The 16,113-nt window shown below is 43.2% G+C and overlaps 1 protein-coding gene across 2 annotated transcripts in view; it reads left to right on the top strand.

Annotated features, from left to right (window-relative positions):
- The window catches only part of frya (furry homolog a (Drosophila)), a 59,153-nt gene that overhangs the window by 33,184 nt on the left and 9,856 nt on the right, over nucleotides 1–16,113 (top strand). For both annotated transcript variants that reach the window (XM_078283996.1, XM_078283997.1), the window contains exons 26-49: nucleotides 834–1,006; nucleotides 1,550–1,710; nucleotides 2,474–2,584; nucleotides 3,157–3,311; nucleotides 3,756–3,855; nucleotides 3,948–4,119; nucleotides 4,514–4,770; nucleotides 5,365–5,511; nucleotides 5,611–5,779; nucleotides 6,053–6,143; nucleotides 6,235–6,317; nucleotides 6,881–7,031; nucleotides 7,376–7,479; nucleotides 7,951–8,136; nucleotides 9,544–9,745; nucleotides 10,341–10,462; nucleotides 10,593–10,780; nucleotides 11,820–11,914; nucleotides 12,010–12,590; nucleotides 13,183–13,280; nucleotides 13,369–13,539; nucleotides 13,649–13,789; nucleotides 14,744–14,923; nucleotides 15,935–16,099. In XM_078283996.1, the coding sequence (XP_078140122.1) occupies nucleotides 834–1,006; nucleotides 1,550–1,710; nucleotides 2,474–2,584; nucleotides 3,157–3,311; nucleotides 3,756–3,855; nucleotides 3,948–4,119; nucleotides 4,514–4,770; nucleotides 5,365–5,511; nucleotides 5,611–5,779; nucleotides 6,053–6,143; nucleotides 6,235–6,317; nucleotides 6,881–7,031; nucleotides 7,376–7,479; nucleotides 7,951–8,136; nucleotides 9,544–9,745; nucleotides 10,341–10,462; nucleotides 10,593–10,780; nucleotides 11,820–11,914; nucleotides 12,010–12,590; nucleotides 13,183–13,280; nucleotides 13,369–13,539; nucleotides 13,649–13,789; nucleotides 14,744–14,923; nucleotides 15,935–16,099 (4,003 nt within the window). The remainder of the gene's footprint in view (nucleotides 1–833; nucleotides 1,007–1,549; nucleotides 1,711–2,473; nucleotides 2,585–3,156; nucleotides 3,312–3,755; nucleotides 3,856–3,947; nucleotides 4,120–4,513; nucleotides 4,771–5,364; nucleotides 5,512–5,610; nucleotides 5,780–6,052; nucleotides 6,144–6,234; nucleotides 6,318–6,880; nucleotides 7,032–7,375; nucleotides 7,480–7,950; nucleotides 8,137–9,543; nucleotides 9,746–10,340; nucleotides 10,463–10,592; nucleotides 10,781–11,819; nucleotides 11,915–12,009; nucleotides 12,591–13,182; nucleotides 13,281–13,368; nucleotides 13,540–13,648; nucleotides 13,790–14,743; nucleotides 14,924–15,934; nucleotides 16,100–16,113) is intronic.

Raw genomic sequence — 16,113 nt, forward strand, 5'->3', positions numbered from 1 at the left:
ACGCATCGCAGCCTCACACTGGTCAGCGTCACACTAGCTGACAGAATGTGGCCCCACGCTGGGGGAGTACAAGTCAGACTACACAGGAATCACACAGGCTCGCCAGGATTCAAAACAAACTATTCTAATTACAAGATTGTTTTGACCTTTTGGTACATCAGCACTTAACACCAGAGGTGGAAAGTAACTAAGTACATTTACTCAAGTACTGTACTTAGGTAAAATTTTGAGGTACTGCTACTTTACTTGAGTATTTCCATTTTGTGTGACTTCATACTTTTACTCCCGTACATTTCAGAGGGAAATATTGTACTTTTTACTCCACTACATTTATCTAATAGCTGTAGTTATTAGTTACTTTGTAGAATAAGGTTTTACATACAAAACAGAAAAAGCTCATAAAATATGTTGCATTGTTGGAGTTGAAACTCCACAACAGTATATGGAGCAGTTATCTAAAACATTAAGATACTTCAATAATTTAACATTCTGAATGGGACCGTTCTTCAGAATGAGTACTTTTACTTTTGATACTTAAGTACATTTTACTGCTAATACTTCTATACTTTTACTTAAGTAAACTTTTGAATGGAGGACTTTTACTTTTAATTGAGTATTTTTTCATTACTGTATTGCTACTTTTACTTAAGTAAAGGATTTGAGTACTTCCACCACTGCTTAACAACTTATGGTTAATTGTATTTATCACAGTTTTGCCAAACGTTGAGAAAGAAGTTGAAAACATCACTGTTGCATTCTGTCCTATTTGGTTGTATTTTCCTTTCATGGGGCATTTCCCTGTTTCTCTGTGTTCCCTGTCTCTTTTCCCACAGTACAAACGGGGCTCTGGAACGTGACACCCTGGCCCTGGGCGCTCTGTTCCTGGAGTATGTGGATCTGACCCGGATGCTTCTGGAAGCTGAAAATGACAAAGATGCAGAGATCCTCAAGGACATCCGAGCTCACTTCAGCGCCATGGTGGCCAACCTCATCCAGTGTGTCCCAGGTGAACACAATAGATTCCTTTACCTGGCTGATCTTGAAAGGCCAGTCATTGACGATTGCTGTGCAAGTCAGATTGAGTTATTTCTGTATAAAGTCTCTGCAGATTTTTAAAAGCTGTACATGTTTTGCATTTCTTCTATACTGATGTCTACTACAATCCAGCGGGGAATGTCCCTTTCAGCCATTTGGGGATTGTGAATTATGAAACAGGCTTCAATTTGGCTGGGGTTAGTGCGGCACATGGAGCACAAGACTCTTGACATTGATCTTGATTTGGACATATCCCAAGGCGAGTAGCTCCAAAAATAGTGCAGCTTAAGGACGGCGGAGGCAAGGGCAGGTGATGACTCATGGGTTGCCAGGAGCCGGGCTTTCAGGAGTCCCTGATGAATAGCAAATGATCTGTCAAGGGGGGAACAGCACTTTATTATCGCCCTCTCAGAAAATGCACTTTTAGTAGATTGTTAAGTATATAAGACACCTGAATGATTTCGCTGACTCTTTACTCTCTCAATGACGGACTTGCTTGTCCCCCCTCCCCCAGTGCACCACAGGCGGTTCCTGTTCCCGCAGCAGAGCCTTCGGCATCATCTCTTCATCCTCTTCAGTCAGTGGGCCGGCCCCTTCAGCATTATGTTCACCCCTCTGGACCGCTACAGTGACAGGAATCACCAGATCACTCGATATCAATATTGTGCCCTCAAGGTAAGCACGCTCTCCGCAAACTTTTGACCTCCACAAGCTCTTGTTCCCCCCCCCCACCTTCCACGCTTAGGAAGAGAGATTCATGTTTCTTGGCATGGGACTGCTCTGACTTAATCAAAAAACAAACCATATGTTCAGGAAATAATCCATAAATTTTACCATAAATCCATAAATTTCTTCTGTCTTTTGCAAAATGAAGCAGTAATATTTGCTTTGTGTAGTTATTGCGCTAAATCTGAACTCATCCATCTGAGTCGAATTTTGACTCCACATGACCATTTTCTAACTCAAGAAAAAATTTTAGCATAGCATGGCATACAATAGAATTATATTTACAATATATAGGCCTAGCTGGAGTCAAGCCTGAGTCATCTGATATCATAAACTTTGAGGGCTTTAAGAAGTGAAAAACCAACAACTATGGTTTTCACCCATCCATGTCCAAATTCATCTGGAATGACCAAGCTGAGGTTAAATGTGGTCCTGATTCCTCTCGGGGAGTGGAGCAGTTTCATTGCAGCATGCAGGGGAAGAGTGGTACTGTAAAGGAGTTTTCCTTGGAAGTTGAAACCTGTAACATGTCAGCATTATTGACTAGCCAGTCCAAACAGTCTATTCAGAGTCACTGCAATTTATTTCCACAGGATGTGTTTTTTACATGAATAAATATCATAAACAACTCTGTCCCCATAATAGAATAGCTGCCTGAAATAATTGTCTGTCTATCTGAGAGGGATTTGTGCTGTGTTGTTTGTTCTTGCAGGCCATGTCTGCTGTGCTGTGCTGCGGGCCTGTGTTTGATAATGTTGGCCTTTCTCCAGATGGATACCTCTATAAGTGGCTGGATAATATACTAGCCTGCCAGGATCAGCGGGTATGTGGCCAATAATTTACCACCGTGATGCATTTAAACAAAGAACTGACCCAAAAAGCCCCCCTGATAGTTTGCTGAGGCTTGCTTTATAAAAAAAACCAAGGCTGGTCCCTGCCAACTACTCACCATTATCTTGCTGGAGTGCTGGCAAGAAGTGAAGGATGGCTTTTGTTTCAAAGTAAATTTCTTGCAATATTTTTTTTCTTTCAATTTACTGTGATACATGATGAAGCACCTGTCTTTGTATATGTATGTTTATTACACTCATTCTTTCTCCAGGGCAAAGTTGACTTTCAGCTGGTGCCCTTTGCATTATATGGCCTTCCTTGTGATGAATAGAAAACTATAGCACTAACTGGGCAGGTTGCCCAGAAAATGTCATTTGTCATCTTTTTGGTATGGCAGAACTAGAGCTTTGTGATCCATCACTTCTGCACTGAATACCATAATCTTTCAAAGTAGATACAGCCTCAGAAAAGCTTTAGAGTGAAATCCGAAATACAGGGGATCCTTATAAGAGAGCGAAACTAAGGAGAAACTGCTGTTTTTGTTGGTTTCTCCTCCTGGCTCAGGTCCACCAGCTTGGCTGTGAAGTCGTCATCCTGCTCCTGGAGCTCAACGCCGACCAGGTCAACCTCTTCAACTGGGCAGTGGATCGCTGCTACACAGGCTCCTACCAGCTCGCCTCAGGCTGCTTCAAAGCCATAGCTACTGTCTGTGGCAGCAGGTACGAAGCCCCACAATCTCTTCGTCTAGTTGCGTCAGCTGCCTGTGTCATGGCTAGTTACGTCCTCATCTTTTGCAGTATAAGCATTACTTTTCGGATTATGCACTCCACTGTTTGTTTGCACGCCGCCTATTTGAGATGCAGCTAATTAATGATTTGACTAATTAGGTTAGAAATGCTCTGGATCTTCCAGATTTCTCCTCCTCAAGAAGAAGTGTGGAAAGTGCTGGCAAATTAGCTTAGGCTTCAAAGCGTCACCTCAGCTAATCCTCTTAAAGAGCTCACCATTCATCTGAGATTGGGTTTCCTCTCTTGTTTTCTCTCAAAAACATTAGCCTGAGCAGCAACTGGAACACACAGCATAAGCCACACTTTACACTCTTATACCTCATCATACTGAAACATTACTTCATAGTGTTTTTTTCTCTCTTTTCTTACTTGCAGAAACTACCCATGTGATATAGTGACATTGCTGAATCTGGTGCTCTTTAAGGCATCAGACACCAACAGAGAGATCTATGAGATTTCAATGCAGCTAATGCAGGTGAGAAAAACGGGCAGAGTTGTCGTTCGCTGTGTAGTTCTGTTTTTATGAACACAGTGCAAATGGCACATCCCTCCTCTTTGTTTCAACAGATTCTTGAAGCTAAGCTGTTTGTATACTCTAAGAGGATTGCAGAGCAGAAGCCAAGCAGCATCCTCTATGGCACCCACGGTCCGCTGCCACCTCTTTACAGTGTCTCCCTGCCTCAGCTCTCCAGCCAGCTGGCCAGGATGTACCCCGAACTCACACTTCCTCTCTTCTCAGGTAACTGTGTGTGTATGTATGTGTGTATGTGTGTATGTGTGTGTCTAGAGTGGAATTAGTCATGGTATTTTAGTCCACAGTTCTCCACAGCCTTGTCATCTTCCTTTGGTTTCCCACTAAATGCTGTTTGCTCATCTTACAAAGAAGCCTTCCACTCCCACTCCCCAGACACTTACTGTATCTATGGAGACTCCCACTAACCACAGCAACAGCGAAATATAATTTTTCTAAGGGACTCCCCGGGTTTAAGTTGAATTCATATGTGGATCAGGATTAAACCGGCAATTATGGCGAATCTGAGTATATGTATGTGATTTCCATGTGGCGTATAAACACCGCAGTCCCCACTGATGTTATTCTGATGTTGTTATTGCCTTTCCTCTGCCTGTCCCAGAGGTTAGCCAGAGGTTCCCCACCACCCATCCCAACGGGAGGCAGATCATGCTAACCTACCTCCTGCCCTGGCTCAGTAACATCGAGCTGGTGGACAGCGGCCTGCTGCTGCCGGTCTTCACCCCTTGCACCCCGGACTATGAGTTTTCTGGTCGGACAAACAGCGCGGGGCCGTCCCATCCACTGAAAGGCAACGGCTGGGGCTCGCTGCAAGCCACATCTATGGTTCTCAACAACCTCATGTTCATGACTGCCAAGGTACGTCATGTTGGGACGAGGCCTGTGCCAATATGAACATTTCATAGTACGATTATCTTGACCAAAATTATCTTGTTATATGATACATATTGATGAATACTGAAAGATGAATACTTTATAAACATCTGTAATATACTTCAATTACTTAAAAATGTATCATATCAATCATAAGACATTTGACATTATAAAATGCTAATATAGCTTATAGAAACTACAAGGATAGCTTTAAATAAAACAGCATCTAAAATAAGTAGCTAAGTGCTACTGGCCTGCATCCACTTTAACTCAGTCAGCAACATTGAATTAAACATTTATCAGAGAGCTCCAACTATGGGGGAAATAAAACATCAATGACGACAGACTAGTCGCAGTTATCACGGTGGTCACGGTAATGAAAATTAGTGGTGGCGTTTATAACCGTTGTTGTTTTTTACTGCGATATATAGTAATACCGGTTATTGTCCCAATTCTAGTTGGGACACCAAATCAATTTTCAAATCATATTGAATAGAGTTGAAGGATGCAGGTAATCTAAGGTCAAATGAATTACACAGCTAACAGGATGCTATCTGTTATTTCTGCCCTGCCTGCCAGTATGGGGATGATGTACCTGGACCAGAGATGGAAAACGCCTGGAATGCCTTAGTCAGCAATGAGAAGTGGAGCCACAATCTGAGAACCACTCTGCAGTTTCTCATCAGCCTGTGTGGCGTCAGCAGTGACACCACCCTGCTGCCCTATGTAAGTGTCAGACCTGCAGGAACTCTTGAAGCTATTCTGTATCTAATGACTCTGCTCATGCCAGGTTTCTCAACGGTATTCCATGATATGCTTGCTCAGATCAAGAAGGTGGTGATCTACCTATGTCGGAACAACACCATCCAAACCATGGAGGAGTTGATATTCGAGTTACAGCAGACGGATCCAGTCAACCCTGTGGTGCAGCACTGTGACAGTCCTCCCTTCTATCGCTTCACTGCCACCAGCAAGGCCTCCACAGCTGCTTCAGGTGCAGTAAACCTCTCCACACATTTGTTTCAGTTATTTCCCACTGTGTCTGACTGAGTGGGACAAGAGTGTAATCTAGCAAGGGGGCCAGAAGGTTGTCGGTTTTTACCCCAAACAGCTCCAGTGGAGCTGCTTAGTAAACTATGTTTGGTCTGGGCAGCTCCCAGGTACGAATGTGAAGCAGGGCGTTGGTGGAAAAGAGCATGCTCGGTTGACTTTCCCTGGACAAAAAAAAAAGAGAAGTATTTTACTCCTTTTTCTGGCTCATTTCTAGGCACCACATCCAGCAGCAATACTGTTGTCCCTGGCCACGAGAGCTTTCTTGACACAGATGATACTAAGGCCGCAAAGGAGAATGAGGAGAGGTAGGCGATGAGGTTTTTTGACACTGAAAAACGTCATTCGGTTTATTATTAGCACAGGCATGAAGATGAACTCTTGTTTCTCTGACCCCAGGCTCAGCCATATAATGCGAGCCCACAACCGCCTGGAGTCCCGCTACAGCAACAGCTCAGGAGGCTCCTATGATGAGGAGAAGAGTGAGTATTATAACGCTCAAATCACCATGTGAAAAATGTGGCTATTATGGTCGGGTGAGTGTGGGTACGCTGTCTGGGCTGGAGGGTAAGATGGTGGTCAGGATGGTGTCATTGATAATGCATGAGCGGTGCAGAGTAGCCTGGAGCTCTTAGAGCCTTCTGTGAGAACTGGCACTGAAATAAAAGCAGTCACTGCACTGCTGCCAGTGACCCGAAAACAGCTTTGTTATACTCTCTTGGTCCGAATTAGTGCTGCGGTCCGATGTGAGTTGCAGTGACTTGAAAAGCATTCTTAAATAGCCTCAAAACCTTAACTATGTTCTATGAGATGGCTAATTATCATATTGAGATAAGTATTTTAAAAAGTATTTGAACTGTGCTTGACACAGAATGCTCTTCATGTTTTCTTTGGAGAGTGACATGCTGTTCTTTTCTTTGTGTGTACATGCCACACAAGTCCAGTTGACTCCACAAGACCAGTTTTTGACGAAACTGTAATTTTTGTTTGTGGTTTTCCATTATTGTCATAAATGTCAGCAGTATAATGTTTTGTAACCATTCAGGTGAACCTCTGCCCCCGTACGCTGGTTGGCTGATGACCGTTGTTGAGACCAGTCAGCCCCATCCTCTGCCCATGCCTCTGAATGGAGGATGCTGGGCTCCGCTGGTGGACTTTTTACCAGAGACCATCACTCCCAGAGGACCTCTGCACAGGTTCGACTGTTGCACACAATTATCCAAAATGAGCTGATTCTAACTAGTAGTCTACTTTGAAATGCCCTGACAAGAAAAAGGTATAGCTATATTGTAAGCATGAAATTAGAGGGAGCATTTACTGTCAGATCTTTGACCAAACTGATCTTTGACTTATGATAGCCTGTCACACTTCGCTCTGATTGATCAATTATAAATGGCTACAGATGGAGACAGAACCACACAGCTTTTCCACAGCAATGCAATGCGCTAAAATGTCATCCTTTTTCCGTTCAGATTGGCTTTTCAAATTTCCCATGAGATATCCCAATGGTCTGAGTCTTTATGTGTTTTTGTTGTCACAGGTGTAACATAGCAGTCATCTTCATGACAGAGATGGTAGTGGACCACAGTGTGAGAGAGGACTGGGCCCTGCACCTGCCCTTACTGCTGCATGCCCTGTTTTTGGGTGAGTTCACATCATAGTCAGTCATCCCCTGTAAAACAGGGTTAAAAACAGGGTTACAGAAGAATGAAAAACAAATGCAACATTAATAAAATATATAAAACCAAGTTGTATGAAAGCTCTCTAATAAAAGTGTTTTTCAAGAAGGGATTTAAAGAATTTCAAGTGCAATATGATTCATGGACACTGTTTATATCTCTAAGCACACATAATAGAGTTGGAGAAGTCAGTTAAAATGGCTCTTCTGCTGTGTGAAATGCTATCCTTCATCCAATTCAAGAGCGCTCTTCTGAATTGGTAGGACAGCCGTTTATTGTGGTAGACGGCAGGTTTGGGTGGGAAGGCTGAAAAGAAACTCAAGCTGAAAAAGAAACTCTGGTGCTTGCTTTCACAGATGACACCTGTCATGTGTCACACTGTGCTTAAATAGATTGAGCGGTGCTGTATCCTGATTGTGTCTCTCTCTCTCTCCAGGTATGGATCACTACCGTCCAGAGGTGTTTGAGCACAGTAAGCGTCTCCTCCTCCACCTGCTCATCACATTATCCTGCAACAACAACTTCCAGGCCATCGCCTCTGTCTTGCTGCAGACACGTGAGATCAATGGCAGCAAGACCCTGACCAGCAAGCCAAGCCTTCAGCCAGAGTATTTAACTTCAGGTAAAAAAAACAAATAAGGCTTTATGCTATGTTGTTGGCTTTATTTATACTCGTTTATGTGTTTCCTCAACTACGAGTGTATCCGGAGTTTCCTGAAAGGTTGGGATACCCCGGGGTTCAGTTGACACGGCAGCTTGAAATTTGACATACTTCTCTTCTCTCTGGCTAATATAAACTCGAACATCAGGAGGGAATGGCTTGCATTCCTTTTAGAGGATAGATAAGTTTCTTATCTGGGGAGAAAATATTTGGACACTGCGCCAAAAGCAATATTATGTACAGAGGACATCAAAGGTCTTGATTAAAGCATTCCATTCTGCTATTTTTATCCTCTTGCCCAAAATGGGGCCATCTGCAAAGGGCTGGGAGGGGTTGGTTTGTTGTTTTTTTTATCCCCCCCTTAATTTGTTTTGCAAATGTCTAGACATTTTTGAAATGCTCAGAGTAGTCTGTATCCATTTGTTTAATTAAAGAATACAATTTGTGTGCCAGAAATGGTGATATTGTTAACAATGTTATCACAATGATAACATTGCTGTTTTATCTCATATTAAGATCCCAAGAAAACATCCCGTCTTTTTTGCATTTTAATTCCCATTTTTACCCAGTAGGGTCGCAGGTTTGCAAAGTCATCAGAGTCCCCCTGGTTATGGATTGCATGTTTGAGCCTTACCAAAAGTACCAAATATTGCTTAAGTGCCTGGTACAAGGGAACCTTAACTCTGTGTATTATTACAACCTTTATTTATTCAGGTAAAATCCCATTGAGCTCAAGATCTCATTTGCAAGAGAGACTTGAATTACATAAAAACCTTATAAAACTAACAAACAATTCATAAAACTAACAAACAATCTAAAAATGTATAAAATAAAATAATAAAAACAGTAAAATTCAATAAAATAAAATGCGATGAATCAATACAATGTAATGTAAAACCCCAGACCTCCTTCGAATACGAAAATAGAGACAGCATCAAGTTAAAAACAATTACATTCGGCTATAGAAAGACTTAAGATATATAAGTATATGTGTACTGACATGCTAATTAGCTCATATTAAATGCCGAAATACAGCGCAGTATTATATTTATACTTGCAAAAATGACCAGTTTGGAAATAAAATCAACAAATATTTGGGTAGCACATTATTAGTTAAATGCGTCTCACCTCCCACTCCCAGTTCCATCCTAAAAAAAAGTCCCATCGGTAGACAGGACTAATTGGATTCAAATTCCAGAGATGCCAAAACAGCTCATGCTGCTCACCACATCTTCTCTACTTAAAACTCCCACCATTTCCCAGGAAGACTTCTGAACATTACAGTTTGAGGAAATGAAATCAAACATCCACATGAATTACTGTAACCTTCTTTTTTTTGAAATCACGTTGTTCCTCTGTTGCGTCCAGGAGGAGGTTTTGACTTCCTGCGGGAGTGCCAGGCGTCTCCTGTGCCGGACTCCGGTCTCAGTTCCTCCTCTACATCGTCCAGTCTGAGCCTCGGGGGCAGCAGCAACAACCTGCCTGAGATCTCCCAGGAGGTGGAGGAGCTGGTGGCCTCCAATGAAATGGATGAGAAGACTAACAAGCTCATCGAGTTCCTAACTACAAGGTACTGTAGCTGGTACTGCTGTCCGTATGTTACTCCCCTGGTAGAGAGAGCAGATACCGGCAAGTGTTTGAGCAGTGGGAATGTAGCTTCACCCAAGAAAATAAACAAAAACATCAGGTCTTAAGAGATGCCGGAACTTTTTTCCAGAATCACTATGTGTTATACAGCTAAAAAGGTTTAAAACATACAGTACATTCAGCATATCCTTGCCTTTCTAATGTACTCTCTTTCTCATATTGCTTGATATAGATTACCACCTAGTGGTTTGATATGCATAGTGCAATAGACTCTCATAGGACTCAGTACATTCAATTATCCTATTAGCCTAATCAAGACGGGTGCGACAGGCTTTGATGATGATGAATTACACACAGTGGAAATTTTAATTAAAATTGTCATCAAGCAAATCCTTCAAATTGTTTTTCGATTTTATTTAATTGCAATAGCCTTTGTTGGTTTATGCATTTAAGATGTTGCATAATGATAATATGATAGTGCTCCACATAGATGATTTTCATAAGTCTGGCTTTGTGTCATTTTATCGAAGAAGCTGATTCTGTATGTTGTCAGTGACTGAGGCAGTGTTGCTTTACAGAGCCTACGGGCCGCTGTGGTGCCATGAAGACATTTCACCAAAGAACCAGAACTCCAAAAGCACCGAGCAGCTGACCAACTTTCTGCGACACGTTGTATCTGTGTTCAAAGAGTCCAAGTCAGGTAAACCTCCAGTAACCTATACCCAACCTTAATAATTAATAACCTGCACTACACAGCACTGTCTCTGCCGCTCAATAATTCTATATTCACTTGACATGTACTTTGAAAATCCTCTGTCTGTCCTCACTAGATTTCCACCTGGAGCAGCAGCTGAGCGATGTGGCCCTGCAGACGGCTTTGTGCAGCTCGTCACGGCATTACGCTGGACGTTCCTTCCAGGTGTTTCGAGCCCTCCGCCAGCCCATCTCAGCCCACGCTGTGTCCGACCTGCTCTCCAGGCTGGTGGAAGTAGTGGGGGAGCATGGAGAAGAAGTGCAGGTTCGTGCTTTATCTGTGTGCGTGCATGTGTGAGTGTGTGTGTGTGCACACTGTGTATTACTGAGCTCAAGTACTTAAGGATAATCCATGTAGGATTTTTTCTTTTCTTCTTTTATCTCTGTCTAATGCCCATCAGCGCTACAGTTTATACTAGAAGGCACTCAGTAGAGTGCAAACCTCCGCCAACGCTGAACAACTCTCCAGCCTGCAAAGCTGCAGCCTCCGTAACGGTTTATGTTTGTTTATCGTCTGTCTTCAGGCTTTGATTTTCCAAGAAGATAGCACACAAATACAATGCTGTTTAGCAGCCTCAGTATAGTAGTTATGGTTAAAAAACAATATTCAGGGGCGCCCCGGTGGCTCACCGAGTAGAGCGTGTACCGTAAGGCTCAGTCCTTCCCGCAGCGACCCGGGTTCGAATCCAGCCCACCGTCATTTGCTGCATGTCCTCCCCTCTCTCTCCCATACCTTCCTGTCTCTCTCTCTCTCTCACTATCTCTCTGTCAATAAAGCATAAAATGCCAAAAATAAATCTTAAAAAAAACAAAACAATAATCATCTAATGGCAGAAATCCCCAGTCTGGATCATCACCAACATCAAATCCACTGATCCTTGTGCCAAGGGCTACCTGTGTACCAGACTTCATCCACATCCCTTTGTTACTTTTTGAGATATCTTGCTGACAGACAAACAGACAGGGGTGAAAACATAACCTCCTTCTAACTTCGTTGGCAGAGGTAAAAAAAAATCCCTTAAGAACTACTTTCTAGCAGTATATATCAGTATTTTACCTCTGCACTGCTTTTGATGTGCAACTTCACAGTTTACCTGAAGGGATCCATCAGCTTTCACAACAAGCGGAGCCTGAGAACTCCCAAAATCTCATTGAAAGCACAAAGCAGGTCATCAGGGCTACAGTTTGTGAAGACAACACTCTTTTTTGTCAGCAATTAAATGCTGCGTTACAGCTAAATTCATGATAACGAGAAAATCCTCCACATAACTGCAGTTGCCTCTCTCTCTCTCCCTCTCTCTTAGGGCTATGTGATGGAGGTGTTACTTACACTTGAATCTGTGGTGGATAACTTGGCAGAATGTCTCAAGAACAATGATCTCATGGCTATCCTGACAAGGTTTGTGTCTCCTCCATATCTCCTTCATATTCAAAGAAAGTGGTCATATTGCTTAGAGATCCAGGGACTTTCATGTATTATTTGTTGCGTTTCAGAGCATCATCTCCAGATTTCCTCACCAATGGCAAGCTGACGTCCAACAGGAAAAGCACCGGGCAGCTCAACCTCAGAAGAGCTGAGAGGAGCCGACATCAGAGGAGCTCCTCTGTCCCCAAGAAGTTTGGGGAGGCGGACAGGTGCTCCGACCCGCCTCGCAGCGCCACGATGGACCGCATCCAGGCGTGCGTCCAGCAGGGCGGGTTAGCCAAGACCCGCAGCCCGTCCTCGTCTAAAGACAACATCACCGACCCGACCAGCATCAACCACCCCAGCAACCTGCTGGCCACCGTCTTCTGGGTGGCGGTGTCGCTGATGGAGTCGGACTTTGAGTTTGAGTATCAGATGTCTCTGAGGCTGTTGAACAAGCTGCTGGGCCACGTGTCGCTCGACAAACAGGAGAACAGGGAGAAGCTGGAGAAACTGCAGAGTCAGCTGCAGTGGAGCAGCTTCGCCGGGCTTCAGCAGCTGCTGCTGAAGGGCTTCACCTCTGTGTCGACCACCGACCTCACCCTGCAGCTCTTCTGCCAGCTCACACCTGTGTCCCGAGTGCCAGTGGTGGACACTTCACAAGCCATAGGTACACTGCAGGGTTTCGACCAGTATTTTTGAAGATATTTTATGCAATATCTCAGTTCAATATCTTTAAATTTGATCATTTTCATACCAACACATTACACGTATTCAGTGTTTCAACCAGAATTTTATTGTTGGCAGCCTCTGAAAATGCATTTAGAGCAAAAATACTAAAACTCTCTATTGAAACCCATACAAATTAATTTCTTTTCTGGGATAAATTAGGCTTTTAAATTAAGAAATAAATGATAAAAAACATCATTGAACAATTAAATTAATAAATAAAATGCAAGAAGAAGTGCAAGAAAATCTAATTTCACTGCAGGTTTTACAGACTGTTTTTATGTAGCTGTGGTCAGAGAGGAACTTCCATCATATTGGCAGTGGATGATATGAATAGCTGATATTCAATTTTTAATAAAAGGCCAATATCAGCATGTTCATATATTGGTCTAACTGTAGTACACAGTATTCACATGATTTTTTTGACATTTGCACAAAGTACATGCCTGTGAGCGTTTTCCGAATGGATTTTTCAGTGTGAATATATTCAGTGTAAATAAATACGGGTGAAATCTGTCTGTTTCATCCCACAGGTTTTCCCTTGAATGTTCTCTGCCTGCTCCCACATCTCGTACAGAACTTTGACGGTCCTACGCAGTTCTGTCAAGACGTCGCTGAGAGGATAGCCCAGGTTTGTCTCCGTCCCATATATTTATATCCACTCACAATAATACAAACATGTCAACAAACCTGTCTTAAACCAATCCGTTTTTCCGTAGGTATGCCTCGAGGAGAAGAACGCCAAGCTCTCCAACCTTGCTCATGTCATGACGTTGTATAAAACTCACTCCTACACACGAGACTGCTTCTCTTGGGTCAATGTGGTGTGTCGATATCTGCACGAAGCCTTCTCTGATATCACCCTCAGCCTCGTCACTTACATGGCAGAGGTTTGTACAGCTGTGCTATAGCTAATCATATTTATGCTGACCACCGTAGAGGGTTTGAACTAATTGTTAATATTGTAACTTGCTGTCATTTGACGCTGACATCTGACAGCTGTTGGAGAAAGGCCTCCCCAGTATGCAGCAGACCCTTCTGCAGATCATCTACAGCCTCCTGAGTCACATGGACCTGAGCGGGATTCAGGCCAAACCCTTCAACATGGAGGTGCTCAAGACAATTGAGAAATTTGTCCAGGTGAGTTAAAATAAAACATAAACAGTTCATTATATTTCCTACTTAATTAATTTGAACCTGCGTTGACTGTATACAGGCCTATAGACGTCTAGAACGCTAACTATAAAGATAGCTAGAACTATAAAAGACTTAAATTGTTTGAAGTAGCTTGGGCCAATATTCAACAATATCGAATATCACAATATTATACAGTATATCTTGGGACAGCGTTGCGATTTTTTGGATATCACCCAAGCCTAGTTCCCACTACAGCGATAACTATAACTATAACTATAACATCCAGAACGTTAACTATAACTATATTTTTGGTTCGATCTCAGAACGATTTTTTGGATGCTGAGGAACTGATCACAGATATCATTGTAGTGTGAAAACTTGAGCAGCAACGTTTTGTTATATAGTCATTCTAGATGTGAATGGGCCTTACCTCTCCTAATATCGCTTCGTAGCTACTAAGTGAAGGAATGGCAGCTGATGTGTGTAGGATATTTGTGTGGTATCTTTCCCTAACATGCTTGTAGACTTTGACTAATGTAGACATTTGAATCACCTAGATAATGTTTATGATGTGATTAGTGGAAACCTTTGGGCATCAGAGAAAGGGTCTGGTGTATTTCCTGGTTCCTTTTGTAAGTGTTCAGGAGGGGAAAAAAAAGAAAAACTCAGTCTTGTGTCAGAGCCGTAAATTTGCAGGCACACCCAAACTGACTCTATAAACAGTCTGCCTTTCTGCAGCAGACTAGGCCTCTGCTTATTCTCACACTCCATCCATTTTACTTTGGCTCCTTACCGTACCTTTCTTTATGGTACCTGGCACCTCTGTCTCCACAAATAGAAATAGCTGGGATTTGTGACACATACATTATAACACACTAAAACACATTTGTGGTTGTAGCTTTCTAAACATGTGCTTGTGTTGGTTTATGTTTGTGTGTATGTGTGCGTTGACTATAGACTGTCCATTGGAGGGAAGCGCTAAATATTCTGAAGCTGGTGGTTTCTCGATCGGCCAGTCTGGTGCAGCCTGCGTCCCCATCGAGCGACCTCTTCTACGAGGACGTCAGCCGTGTCTGGGACAGGTCCTCCAAGGCCTTGCCTGGGAAAACGCTGGACTTCCACTTTGACATATCTGAGGTTAGAGACCGCTCCTTTCGCTTTCATCTGACTGTGACATAACTACCAGGGGCTGAAGTGATTTCTCTTTAAGAAGCATTGTGTGGAAGGTTGGTTTAAAAGTCTTCTGCCTATATGTAGAGTGATATGTATAGTCTGATGTCTAACCTATGCCTTCACTGTATGTGAGGTCCTGTTTTCACATATGTGTCAGTATGTACAGTGCTACTCTGTTAGTCTGATAGAGGTCCTGTTGTCCCTGCACCATGTAGAATGCCCTATGCTAGTGTTTTAGCTCCTGTATCTTTTCCTGTATTTTCCAGGGTGTGGTGCTTGTTGAGGTTGTGCGGACATGGAATCTTTTTCAGCTTTTTGGAAAGGAAACATTTCTTCCCCTTCCTTGTTGCTGATATTTCTTTTTGACCGAACCCCATGAGATTAGCTCGAAAGCTTGAAAGGTAAACACAATTAGCAGTGCAGAGCTGGAAAGTGATGGTAAAGATACAGGGTGGTGTATGTGTGGGAACTGAACAGGGAGCTATTTGTGTGGTTTATGAATGGCAGGAAATGATGTCAGCTCTTGCTGCCGTCCTTTGTATGTGAATCAGCGAGTTCAAACTAGTGGACAGCTAAGAGCCAGTGTGTTCAAGCTTGAGGCATACTGGACAAGCCACTGATTTTTCTTTAAATACCCTGGTATTTTTAGACTGAGGGAAGACCGATAAAACAACTTGCTTCTAAAAGCAGAAGAAATGTACGATTTTTTGCCTCAATTGCTTCAGGCAGTTGGAATAAAATCTGCGCTCACTGAGACGAAACAAATCAATGCCAGCTTGTGCTGAAACATTGATAAACCACTTTACAATCACTGTGGAACTGTAAGAGGGCCGGGGAAGCAGGAGCCGCCATGGAGCCTGGGCCATGGATCTGCTATGCAGAGAAGAACTTTCTCTTCTTCAAACCTCCCCTCCTTGTTTGACTCACCGAGGCTTCTGTCTGCACGTTTCTGTTTCTTTGTGTCCATGCTGGTAGACGCCGGTGATCGGCCGGCGGTACGATGACCTGCAGGGCTCCCCGGGGCGAGATGGGAAAGGCAGGGCCATAGCAGTGACCCGCAGCACCTCCTCCACCTCCTCTGGATCCACTTCCAACAACGTCCTGGTGCCTGTCAGCTGGAAGAGGCCACAGTCTTCACAGGTAAACTCTTCTTC

This window comes from Centroberyx gerrardi, chromosome 6, assembly GCF_048128805.1.
Source record: "Centroberyx gerrardi isolate f3 chromosome 6, fCenGer3.hap1.cur.20231027, whole genome shotgun sequence".
NCBI lineage: Eukaryota > Metazoa > Chordata > Actinopteri > Beryciformes > Berycidae > Centroberyx > Centroberyx gerrardi.